Here is a 13970-nt window from a genome sequence, read left to right on the forward strand (position 1 = left end):
TGGGACATAAAGCGAATCTCAATAAATTTAGGAGCATAGAAATTATCTCAAGTATCTTCTCTGACCACAATGCCATGAAATTAGAAACCAACCATGGGAAAAGGAAAGAGAAAAAACCTACTACATGGAGACTCAACAACATGCTACTAAAAAACCAATGGGTCAATGAGGAAATCAAGAAGGAAATTAAAAACTACCTGGAAACAAATGATAATGAAGACACAACCTCTCAAAATCTATGGGATGCTGCGAAAGCAGTGCTCAGAGGGAAATTTATAGCAATCCAGGCCTTTCTCAAAAAAGAAGAAAGATCCCAAATTGACAACTTAACCCTCCACCTAAACGAATTAGAAAACGAAGAACAAAGAAGTCCTAAAGTCAGCAGAAGGAAGGAAATTATAAAGATCAAAGAAGAAATCAGTAAAATAGAGACTCAAAAAACAATAGAGAAAATTATAAAACCAAGAGCTGGTTCTTTGAAAAGGTGACCAAAATTGACAAACCCCTGGCCAGACTCACTAAAAAGAGGAGAGAAAGAACCCAAATCACCAAAATTAGAAATGAAAAAGGAGAAATCACAACGGATACAGCAGAAATACAAAAAACCATAAGAGAATACTATCAACAACTGTATGGCAACAAGTTTGACAATCCGGAAGAAATGGAGAATTTTCTAGAATCTTACAGCCTGCCAAAACTGAATCAAGCAGAAACAGACCAACTGAACAGACCGATCACTAGAAATGAAATTGAAGAGGTCATAAAATCACTCCCTGCAAATAAAAGTCCAGGACCAGATGGCTTCACAGGTGAATTCTATCAAACATATAAAGAGGAATTGGTGCCCATCCTCCTTAAACTCTTTCAAAAGATTGAAGAAGAAGGAATACTCCCAAAGACATTCTATGAGGCCACCATCACCCTCATTCCAAAACCAGACAGAGATACCACCAAAAAAGAAAACTATCGCCCAATATCATTGATGAATATAGATGCAAAAATTCTCAACAAAATCTTAGCCAACCGAATCCAACAACATATCAAAAAAATTATACACCATGACCAGGTTGGGTTCATCCCAGGTTCACAAGGATGGTTCAACATACGCAAATCAATCAGCATCATACACCACATTAACAAAAGAAAAGTCATATGATCATCTCAATAGACGCAGAAAAAGCATTTGACAAAGTTCAACATCCATTCATGATCAAGACCCTCGCCAAAGTGGGTATAGAGGGAACATTCCTGAACAGAATCAAAGCCATTTATGATAAACCCACAGCAAATATAATCCTCAATGGGGAAAAACTGAAAGCCTTCTCACTCAAATCTGGAACAAGACAGGGATGCCCACTCTCACCACTGCTCTTCAACATCGTTTTGGAAGTCCTAGCCACAGCAATTAGACAAACCAAAGAAATAAAAGGCATCCATATAGGAAGAGAAGAGATCAAACTGTCACTGTATGCAGATGACATGATACTGTACATAGAAAACCCTAAGGACTCAACCCCAAAACTCCTTCAACTGATTCATAAATTCAGCAAAGTGGCAGGATATAAGATTAACATTCAGAAGTCAGTTGCATTTCTGTATACCAGCAGTGAAACATTAGAAAAGGAATACAAAAATACGATACCTTTTAAAATTTCACCACATAAAATCAACTACCTTGGAATACACCTGACCAAGAAGGTAAAGGACCTATATGCCGAGAACTATAAAACTTTAATCAAAGAAATCAAAGAAGATGTAAAGAAATGGAAAGATATACCATGTTCCTGGATTGGGAAAATCAATATTGTGAAAATGGCCATATTACCCAAAGCAATCTACAGATTCAATGCAATCCCTATCAAATGACCCATGACATTTTTCACAGAACTAGAACAAACAATCCAAACATTTATATGGAACCACAAAAGACCTAGAATCTCCAAAGCAATCCTGAGAAACGAAAACCAAGCAGGAGGCATAACTCTCCCAGACTTCAAGAAATACTACAAAGCCACAGTCATCAAAACAGTGTGGTACTGGTACCAAAACAGACAGACAGACCAATGGAACAGAATAGAGAATCCGGAAATAAACCCTGACACCTATGGTCAATTAATCTTTGACAAGGGAGGCAGAACATAAAATGGGAAAAAGAAAGTCTATTCAGCAAGCATTGCTGGGAAACCTGCATGCAAAGCAATGAAACTAGAACACAACCTCACACCATGCACAAAAAAAGGCTTGTGGCTGCCTGATGGGAGGGGGAGGGGGAGGGAGTGGGAGGGATCGGGAGCTTGGGCTTATCAGACACAACTTAGAATAGATTTACAAGGAGATCCTGCTGAATAGCATTGAGAACTATGTCTAGATACTCATGTTGCAACAGAAGAAAGGGTGGGGGAAAAATGTAATTGTAATGTATACATGTAAGGATAACCTGACCCCCTTGCTGTACAGTGGGAAAATAAAAAAAAATTATAAAAAAACAAAATAGATACACAGTGTAGTCCTACTGTATAGCACAGGGAACTATATTCAATATCCTATAATAAACCATAATGGAAAGGACTATGAAAAAGAATACATATTTTGTATATAATCTGAATCACTTTGCTGTTTACCAGGAATTAACACCACTTTGTAAATCAAATGTACCTTAATTTTTTAAATGCCTGGATATGGCTAGCCCTGGGAGTAGGTCATACAGTAGCATAGCACTGAAGAATGGAAGAAATAATATGGAACATTAGACTGGGAACAAAGTATGGAGGGCCAGTTCAATCCATTTGGACCTCATCTCATGAAACAGGTGGGAGAAAGACATTTACTATTTTACAGTGGGAGAGTGACACATTTAGCCATGTGCTTTTGAAAGTATATCCAACCTCTGTCTCTCTAACCATCCTTCCAACCTCCTCCTATTCAGTTATTTGTCAAATAGTTATCGCATATTTTCTGTGAGAGTTGTAAACAATATTCTGGGATCAAATCGCCTATGTGTGTTATTTTCAGGAAAACGAATTTGTGTGGGAGAAGGCCTGGCCCGCATGGAGCTATTTTTATTCCTGACTAGCATTTTACAGAAATTTACCCTGGAACCTGTGATTGACCTAAAGGACATCGACACCACCCCCATTTTAAGTGGGTTCAGCCACATGCCACCGTCATACCAGCTCCGCTTCATTCCTGTATAATGAAGAGCAGACCCTGCGGCTGCTGCGATGCTGTTCTCTGTAACTCGTCCTCTTCTGGGCTTCATTCACCTCTTTTTCATTAGCAGGGATGCTCTCTCTGACCTCCCATCTTGTATCTCCACATTCCCTCAATATCCAGCTAATATCCAACCTCCATTAAAAATTTCCTAAGTTTTACTGCACAAATGTATGTGCTATCCTTATACTCTGTAACACTCAGATTGGCTATCACATGTGTTCATTGTTACCTAATATTGAGTTAGTGTTGTGTTATCAGTGTGAAACAGTAGAGTGATTGATATAAGCCAGTATGTAGCTGTTTGTCCTCTGCATTTCTAAATAAAAAGCATCACACTTTGCTGAGCCAGTCTCAGACTTTCCTTCTTTTGTGTGTAATGCAGGTAAGAAATGAAAGAAAATAGAGTCGGAAGAGGCCTTTCTTGTCTTCATAGTGATAAGAACAGAGAAGGAGCAAGGAGAAGAGGGCAGAAAAACTCTTTTTGCTGAGTGTCATCTAGAGTTACTTGAGGTTTGGGTTGGAAAATGAGAGAAACTGTGTCTATGAGCAGCCAGCCCTAACCTGTAGAGAAGTGGTGAGAACATCAACATTAGGGAGGAATGAAGAGTAAGTATTAGAATTTATTGCTCTGGTTTATGTCAACACGAAAGATGCAAAATATTCTCATTACTTTGTGTTTCAAACTTACAGGCAAATGTTAATATGTACTTTCGTACTTACAATCATGTGTTCTAAGTGTTATTCTTTTCTCTCTAAACAAGAACAAAATCCTGGGAAGATGTTAGCAGATTCTGTTTTTCTTTCTACATCCCATCACCTTGCTTTCTTCTTAACATCAGTGTGTTGGCAGTTATGATACTTTGGGATCCTGAAGGCTTTAGTCTCATGACATCTCTGAAGTGTAGAGAACTGAGAGATAAAGGGTATGTTTGGGACTTATCCCTGAAACCCAATAGAAATGAGGACTAGAAATTCCTATTGCATATGTGTTATTTTCTTGATTTGGAAGGTTTGTTACAGTTATATAGGAGATTTTCCTTCTTTAAAGAAAAGATCTACTAAAATAATTCAGGTCTTTGGAATCAGGTCAGCAATTTACCTTCAGAGGTTCAAAATAAAATAATTCTTTGTACATACTACCAAGTTTTCTTTCTGACACTTATATTTGTTTAAAAATGGTGTGAAGCTAACTATTGGCTCATATCCACAATAACTTAGTTGTTCCCATATGAAGACTCAGTATTGCTAGTGGACATCTGAGAAGTGCTCAGCAACATTAAGGGTCATGGAAATGCAAGTTAAAATTTTAATGAGATATTCTTATGAGCCATCAGAATGGTTAAAATGAAAAAAATTTATACTAAGTGTAGCCACAAAAGCAAAGCACCTGGCCTTCTTGAGTAAAACTGTAAATGGATTCAACCATTTGGACAATTCTTTGGCATTCTTTACTGGAGGTAACGCATTCATGTCCAGCAGTTCTAAATATGTACTTAAGAGAAATGCAATACATTGGATATGAAAAAAACATGTATCGGAAGGTATGTAACAGACCAGTCAAATGATCACCACACAGGAAGAAAATGAAATGTCCATAACAGTACAATGAAAAAAAAATGATGGAATTCTTTTTCATGACCTGTATCTTGGTTATACAGATATATTCCCTTTGTGTTAGTGTGTTGACCTGCACATTTAGAACATGTGTCTTTTCCTCTCTGTGTATAATGCTTCAATGGAGAAGATTATTTAAAGACAAAGAGATCTCTGGAAGAAATATTTGAGCAGTAATTTCAGAGAGTTTCCCACAATTAATATCAGACACTATGCCACAGATTCAAAATATCCCAAAGTCTACATGTAGGCACATCATAGTCAAATGCAGAATATACAGACAAAGGAAATGAAAGAAGACAGAGGAAGAAAACATCTTACCTGCAGGGGAACAGAATAAGAATTATGTTGGAATTATATTCAAAATGAAGGCAGAAAGAGAGTAGAGTGAGATATTTGAGGTATTTAAAGGAAAAAACTCCCAGCAAGTTTGATTTATGTATCCCGTGAAATTATCTGTAAAAATGAAGGAGAGGGAGTTCCTGTCATGGCTTAGCAGTGATGAACCCAACTAGTATCCATGAGGATGTGGGTTCCATCCCTGGCCTCACTCAGTGGGTTAAAGATGTGGCCTTGCTGCAGCTGTTGTGTAGGTTGTAGATGTGGCTCGGATCCCGAGTTACTCTGGCTGTGATGTAGGGCAGCAGCCGCATCTCCAATTTGACCCCTAGCCTGGGAATTTCTTTATGCCTGTGAGGCCCTAAAAAGTAAATAAATAAATAAATAAATAAATAAATAAATAAATAAATAAATAAATAAAAAGTGAAGGAGAGGAGTTCCCTGCTGACCTAGCAGTTAAAGACTCAGCCTCATCAGAGTTGTGGCCTGGGTTTGATCCCTGGCCTGGGAACTTCTGCAGGCCATAGGAGTGGCTACAAAAGTGAAGAGAAATAAGGATTCTTGGAGTTCCTGTTGTGGCTCAGTGGAAACGAATCTGACTGGTATCTTTAAGGATGCAGGTTCAATCCTTGGCCATACTTAGTGGGTTAAGGATCCAGCATTACCCTGAGCTGTGGTGTAGGTTGCAGATGAGGCTCAGATCTAGCATTGCTGTGGCTGTGGTGTAGGCTGGCAGCTACAGCTTGGATTCCACCCCTAGCCTGGCAACCTCCATATGCCACAGGTGCAGCCCTAAAAATGACAGAAAGGAAAAAGCAAGAAAGAAGGACTCTTAGACAAATCAAACTGAGAGGATTTGTTTCCAATACTTGACTGGCAGAAATATCAAAATAAGTTTTCTTCAGAGAGAGGAGAAATAATACAATTAAAAAACTCTAATTCACATTAACAAAGAACATTCCAGAAGAAATAATGGAAGATTGAAGGTAACATAAGACTTTCATTTTCATTATTAATTCATCTAACAGAATAGTTTATTTGTGATAATAATAGCAATAATGTGTCTAGTGATTATAGACTGTGGATAAATGAAATAAGTGAGGGCAGATATATCCATGATGCTAGAGAATATATTCCCGTAGTATATAGTATGTTAAATAGAAGTGGAGATAGACTTTTTTTTTTTTTTTTTTTTTTTTTTTTTTTTTTTTGCACTCACGGCACATGGAGGTTCCCAGGCTAGGGGTCCCATCAGAGCTACAGCTGCTGAAATATACCACAGCTCACAGCATCGCCAGATCCTTAACCCACTGAGTGAGGCCAGGGATTGAACCCACAACCTCATGGTTCCTAGTTGGAGTTGTTTCCACTGCACCACAATGGCTACTCCCTGAGATAAACATTCTTGTCCCATTCCTGTTTTTAGCAGAAAATCTTTCAGCTTTTCACCATTGTATATGACATTAACTGTGGGTTTGTCATGCATGGTCTTTATTATGTTGAGATATAGCCTCTCCATCTCATCTTTGATGAGACTTTTTATCATGAATGGATATTGAAATGTATCAAATGTTTTTCTCAATTGAGATGATCATGTGATTTTTATTTTTCCTTTTGTTAATGTGGTATATCATAATAATTGATTTCTAGACATTAAACCATCCTTACATCCCTGGAATAAATAGCCCTCCCTCACCCCCCTCCCCTGATCATGGTATATGTTGCATCCTGTGTAGTGTAGAATTCAGTTTGCTAGTACCTTGTTGAGGATTTTTTCATCAATATTCATTAGAGATACTGGGCTGCGAGTTTCTTTTTGGTAGTGTTTTTGTCTCGTTTCAGTATCACCATAATGGTGGCCTTGTGGGATGAATTTTGGAGTGTTCCATCCTCTTCAACTTTTTGGAATAGTTTGGGAAGGATAGGTGTTAGGTCTTCTTTATATGTTTGATAGAATTCCCCTATATAGCTTATGTTTGCTGGGATTTTTTTAAATGACAAATTGTGTTTCACTACTAGTGACCCATCTATTCACATTATCTATTTCTTCCTGATTCAGTCTGTGAAAATTGTATGTTTCCAGAAATGGATCCATTTCTTTTTAGGTTGTCCAGTTGGTTGGCATTAACTGCTTGTAGTATTCTCTAAAAAATTACTTGGAAAGTCCCCAGATGTTTGAGACAAAACAACACACTTCTCAATCAACCTAGGTCAAAGGGGAATCTCAAGAGAATTAAAAGATATTTTTGAACTAAATTAAATGAAAATCCAACTTATCAAATTTATGAGATAGAATGAAAGGAGTGCTTAGAGGGAAATGTAGAGATTGCATTCATATATTAGAAAAGAAAGAAGATTTAAGATCAATAATGTAAAACGTCCACCTTAGGGAATTAGAGAAAGAGGAGGAAAATTATATAAAATTCCACAGAAGAAGGAAACCAAATATCAGCAGACACCTATGAAATTGAAAATAAGAAATCAATAGATCCTTGTGCTGTATGGTAGGACCTCTGCCAACCCCAAACTCTCTGTCCATCCCACTCCTTACTCTGTTCCCCTTGGCAACCACACGTTTGTTCTTTATGTCTGTGAGTCAGTTTCTGTTTTGTAGATGGGATCATTTGTGTCATATTTTTGATTACACATATAAGTGGTATCATGTGGTATTTGCCTTTCTGTTTCTGACTTACTTCACTTAGTATGAGAATCTCCAGTTGCATCCACGTTGCATCCACGTGGCATTATATCCACACAGTACCACAGTGGGCTTCATGCTAAAATACAGAGTGTACATGGGGCCATGGACTTTTTTTCCTTAATTTTTTTATTCTAGTTAGTTTTAAGTGCTCTGTCAATTTCTGCTATATAGCAAAGTGACCCAGTTATACATATGTATACATTCTTTTTCTCACATTCTCCTGCAACATGTTCCATCATGAGTGATTAGATATAGTGCCCTGTGCTATACAGCAGGGGAACTCATTGCCTATCCATTCCAAATGCAATAGTTTGCATCTACCAATTCCAAACTCCCACTCCATCCCACTACTTACCCCCTCCCCCTGACCACCACACATCTCTTCTCCATGTCTGTAAGTTTCTTTTCTGTAGATAGGTTCATTTGTGCTATATATTCTATTCCAGATATATGATATCAAATGGCATTTGTCTTTCTCTTCTTGACTGACTTCACTCAGTATGAGAGTCTCTAATTCCATTCATGTCGCTACAAATGGCATTATTTTGTTCTTTTTTATGGCTGAGTGGTATTCCATTGTGAATATGTACCACATCTTCTTCATCCATTTATCTCTCAGTGGACATTTAGATTGTTTCCATGTCTTGGCTCTTGTGAATAGTGATGCAATGAATATAGGGGTACATGTATACTTTTTTTTTTTTTTTTTACTTTTTAGTGTCACACCCGAGGCATATGAAATTCCCAGGCTGAGCACCACATGGGAACTACAGCTGCCAACCGACACCACAGCTGCAGTAACATGGGATCTGAGCTGCATCTGCAACCTACTCCACAGCTTACTGCAGCACTGGATCCTTAAACCACTGAGAAAGGCCATGGATTGAAACCACATCTTCATGCATCCTAGTCAGGTTCATTAACCACTGAGGCACAAAGGCAACTCCTGCAGGTATGTTTTTGAAAGAAAGTTTTGTCTGGATAAATACCCAGAAGTAGGATTTCTGGGTCATATGGTAGTTCTATATTTAGTTTTCTGAAACATGTCCATACTGTTTTCCATAGTGGTTGTACCCATCTACATTCCTACCAGCAGTATAGGAGGGTTCCCTTTTCACCATACCATCTCCAGCCTTTGTTATTTGTATACCTGTTAATGATGGCCATTCTGATCAGTGTGAGTGGTGCCTTTTTGTAGTTTTGATGTGCATTTCTCTAATAATTAGTGATTTTGAGCATCTCTTCATGTACCTATTGGCCATCCATATGTCTTCTTTGGAGAAATGTCTAGGTCTTCTGCCCATTTTTGAAAGGGATGGTTTGGGTTTTTTTTGTGCTGAGTTGTATGAGTTGTTTGGAGATTAGGCCCTTGTTGGTTGCATCATTTCATAAAGCAGGTTTCATAAAATATGTTCATAAAGTAAAACACATTTATTGATACAATTAATGTTTATAGTTGCTGTATTCATAAATTTATGCCCAAACTTGGGAACAACCAAGGTGTCCATCAATTGGCGAGTGTATAAACAAACTATGATACATCAATAGAATAGAATATTATTTCTTGTTAAAAAGGAGTGAGGAATCAAGTCATGAAAACACACAGTGGAATCTTAAGCACATTACTGAGTGAAAGAAACCAATTTGAATGCTATGTATTGTCTAATTCTAGCTCCATAATATTTGGGGAAAGGCAAGATTATGGAGATAATGTAAGATCAGTGATTCCCAGGGTCCTGGGAAGGAGGGATGGATTGATGGGCCATGGAGCATTTTTAGGGCAGTGAAAATATCCTGTATGATACTTTAATGGTGGGTACAGGTCATTCTTCTTTCATCAAAATCCAAAGAATGTACAAAGAGTGTAATCTTTGACTTTGGTTTATGTCATATGATATGTCATACGTATGGTACTTGTCAATGTTGTATTATTGATGATAAGAAATGTACCACACTGGTGAGGGTTGTTGATGTTGGGATAGGCTGGGTGTGTGGGGAAGGAGTGTGTGAAAACTATGTACTTTTTGCCTAGATATATTTTGATGCTAAAACTGCTCTAAAAAATAAATTCTATTACTTAGGAAGAAAACCCAGAACATGCAATTCCAGCCAGCCTGAAGTTTGCATTACTCTGTAGAGGAGAGCTTATTATTTATGTTGTTCATTTAGACAGCAACGTAAATGCCATTTGTTATGAGATGCCATTGAACTGGAAGTTGAAAAACTGGGATTCCACTACAAGGCTTTTTACTAAGGCAGTGAGGGCATTCTGTCTCCCTGTCACTAATTGCTCATTAGAAGAAAGAAGGATTAGACTAAGTGATTTCAGAGATACCCTCAGTAATTGTTTTTGACTCTTTCATTTTAGAAATAGTGATGGCTTCGACAGATGGAATGTGGAGCAGAGCAGGGACATTCATTTCTGTAGGAATAAAATGGTTGCTCTGAAGAAAGTGACTATGTGTATTTCATCTAAAATAACCTAGTGCAGTTGTTTTAGAGTTTAGAGCTGTGTAAGTTAGGCAGCCAAGTATTGTTTCTCTTTGTTCTAATAGAGGTTACACCAAATCTTGGACTCACTCAAGTTTAAAGTTTACAAAACTAAAATTTTATGGCCCCCATTTTAATCACATAGTGGAGTAATTATTAACTACAATGATACATCTTGTAACATCATTGACTAGAGAGAATCACGAAATATTGCACACAGTCAGTAAGTGTTGACCCTAATGACCTGAATTTTGTGTGGAGGGAAGCTCATGTGATTCAGGAGATGGAAGATCCATTGTAAGGTGTACTACTTGAAGATACTGTGTCCCTCACCCACGTACTGACTCTCCAAGGCTCATTTCCTCATCCACAAAGTGGAAGTAATTTTACCTTAGGCGAAGGTAATTGAGAGAATCAAAAGAGTTATTATGGTGTGAAAATTGTTTTCCATTGGGAATAAAGCATGAGGAATAAAACATTTGGTGACTAGGTCCTGACAAATCTATTTTTTCCTTACTAGAACAATTTGGAAATAACTGCTGTAATCAATTTAGAACAAATACGATATCTTTTAGAGCACATGTTTGTAAAGTACTGTCAGTAATCTAGAAATGTTTTCTTATTCCAGTGATATTTAGGTCCTCATGACCACTACATATCATCTCTGGTTTGGGTCTGCTTCTTGTGCTGGTTCTGTGCTACAGGTCTGTTTAATGAAGTCCCTGCTGCCTAACCTCCACTGAATCCACATCTTTTGTTCTCTGTAAAATCTCCCTTCCTTGCTGTTGATGAGAAGTTGAAATCCCATGGAGTAATCACAGTTTGACATACAAAAATGGAGACTAGAAGCCACCAAAGATCTGGTCTTGAACATATCTCTGTACCACTGAGAACTTGAATTTTCTGTGAAATGCGCTAGACCCAAGGATGGGACCAGCCTTATTCAGAACAACACCCACTAGCTGCAATCTTATGGTCTTAGGGTTCCATTGTAGCTATGCAACAATTTCTGACCCCAACCAATACTTCCTTAACAGGAGCTCTTACTTGCCAGATCTAAGATGTTCTTGATAAACAATGTATGTTGTTTTGTGTCTTGCCTTTATAGGCCTATCCCATTTCATAGTCTAGTGGAACATGAGTGTTCCTGTTTTCTTTTTTAAAGTTTAAAATTGTATTGGTGTATAATTGCCTTACAATGTTGTGTTAGGTTCAGGTGTACAGCAAAGTGAATCAGTTATACATGTATCCACTCTTTTTTAGATTCTTTTCCCATACAAGTTATTATAGAATATTGAGGAGATTTCCCTGTGCTACACAGCAGGCCCTTGTTACTTATCTATTTTATACATAATAGTGTGTATATATTAATCCCAACCTCCTACTGTCTGCCTCGAGGCCCATACATTTCCTCTTTGGTAGCCATTAGTTTGGTAAATGTTTCTTGAATCTATATCTGGCATGCTACAGTCCTGACTCCAAGTCAACACCTCTTAGTTTCAATCAGGTCTCCATTTTCTAAAATTTTGATTAACATGGTGTGTACTTTACCTCATCCTTTCTGATGAAGACAGACTCCAAAAGGCAACAGAAGGCCTCGTGTCTGGAGGCAGTTGGGATGCCTGAGGCATAATTTCTCAAGCCCTTCCCATGCAATGCTTGAGATTTCCTTTTCCCTCAGTTACCTGAACAAATCTGAACAAATTTTGCCTGTTTGGTGATGGAGAGGGGAGAATCACTACTTTTCACTTCTTCTCTTGAGAATCTGCGACCCTGTGTTCCTTTGAGTCCAGGCAGGGATGCTGTTTACTATTATAATTTTGCAAACAGTCAGTCAGGTGTACTATTCAGAGTAATATTTTGAGAGACTTGGTTTTGTATTTCTGAAATTGTTTTGGGGGCAGCTGTGGTGTCAGTGAATGCGTTCCAATGAGCATCAGAAGATCTCAGTTTAAGTCCAAGTTTTGTTATTTATGAGCCATGTGACCCTGAACATCTCTTGTGTTCACTCAGAGTCCCCTTACCCCCATTTGAAAACTGCAAAATCACATTCTCCATCTTCCAGTGTTTATTGTTGTGGGGGTAGATGTGGCATTTCAAGGTCAAAGCCATGTTCATTTACTTAGGTAATTACTTTACGTGTGTTTGATCTTTCAAAATTTGTGAATTCTGTTAGTGTTAACCAAGAGCTTTGAGACTGGAGATCTGGTTGAAATTGATGGGTGCTTATTTGGAGTTTTTATCGACTGCAGGCCAGGAGACACATATGCAAAAATTAGACTGTGTTCTTCAGGAGTACAAAATGCGGAAATTTATTTCTAGCTTCAAGGGTAGATAATTGTTTCGTCAAGAATTAGGATTGGGAATAACAAGAAGTAAGGATTCTTTTTTTATTTTATTTTATTTTCCCACTGTACAGCAAGGGGATCAAGTTATCCTAAGTAAGGATTCTTGATAGTTAAGGATTGGTTGAGGTTTGACATGGTTACATAGTTGTGAGGGTGGAGGGAACTTTGAAAATAGAAGATTGCAGCTAGCCCTTGCTAGCATATATTGCTTTTGTTTTTCCTTTTTTGGCTGCCCCATGGCATATGGAGTTCCCAGGCCAGGGGTCATATCCAAGCTGCATTTGCAGCAACAGTGGATCCTTAACCCACTGTGCCAGGCTGGGAACGAGCCTGCATCTCAGCATTCCAGGAACACTGCTGACCCCACTGTGCCATAGTGGGAATGCCTAGCATATACTGGTTTGAGAGCAGCTAGTGGGAGTCCTTGAATTTGACACAGTTCAGATTTAAAGTTCTCAGCGATGCAGGAACATGTCTGAAACCATATCTACAGTGACTTATCTGGCTTCATGTTGGATGCCTGAACCATAGTTATTTATTTTTATTTTATAATTCTATTAAATAGGTCATCATTAACTATTCTATGTATAGGGACATGTCATGCTAGTACAGTACCTTAAAATCTTTTAAAATCTTACATTTTCAAGGACAACGTGTCCTGGTGTTAGATACGGCATTACAAAATCAACATTAAAAACAAAAATAAAAAAGGCATAGAATACACCAATTGTCCTCAGAGTCATAACTTCCCAGCTGGTCATTGATTTGAGTCCAGTGTTATGAGCCCTTTTCGGCATCAAAGTATTTATCTCAGTGGTTCATAATCCTGACTGCACAATGAAGTCCCTAGCCTTTAAAAAGAAAAATGATCAATACCTGGACCAAACCCAGGACAATGAGACCAGAATTTCCAGAGTGGTCACTGTGTTGTGGAAACCACAAAAAGTGTGGCAGTGGAAGGAGACAAATGGCACTCAGATATATGGAAAAGCAAGGTTTATTCAGCACCACTGTGGGCTCAGAGGAGTCACCTCCAGTACCTGAGTACCAGGTCTTTGTTCTCCATCAACTTTTGTTCATTACAAGGTCTTGATTTTCCCATGTAAGCATCCTGGACCTCCCCCTTCCCCAAGCAGACAGCATTCATCCCTAAGAAACTGAGCAAGCAAGGTAATAGAAGCGGAACTGATAAGCAATGCTGGGTACACAATTAGCAGGGCTGCTGGCTAGGACATAGGGCACACAGTTGCTACATTATTACAAGA

At 38.2% G+C, this 13970-nt stretch overlaps 1 protein-coding gene across 1 annotated transcript in view; it reads left to right on the forward strand.

Moving 5' to 3' along the window:
* The window catches only part of CYP2C34 (cytochrome P450 2C34), a 42410-nt gene extending 38853 nt beyond the window's left edge, over positions 1–3557 (forward strand). Inside the window, exon 9 of the mRNA XM_021074019.1 lies at positions 3013–3557. Coding sequence (XP_020929678.1) covers positions 3013–3194 — 182 coding nt within the window. The 3' untranslated portion in view covers positions 3195–3557. The remainder of the gene's footprint in view (positions 1–3012) is intronic.

The sequence above is a fragment of the Sus scrofa genome, chromosome 14 (assembly GCF_000003025.6).
Source record: "Sus scrofa isolate TJ Tabasco breed Duroc chromosome 14, Sscrofa11.1, whole genome shotgun sequence".
Classification (NCBI taxonomy): domain Eukaryota; kingdom Metazoa; phylum Chordata; class Mammalia; order Artiodactyla; family Suidae; genus Sus; species Sus scrofa.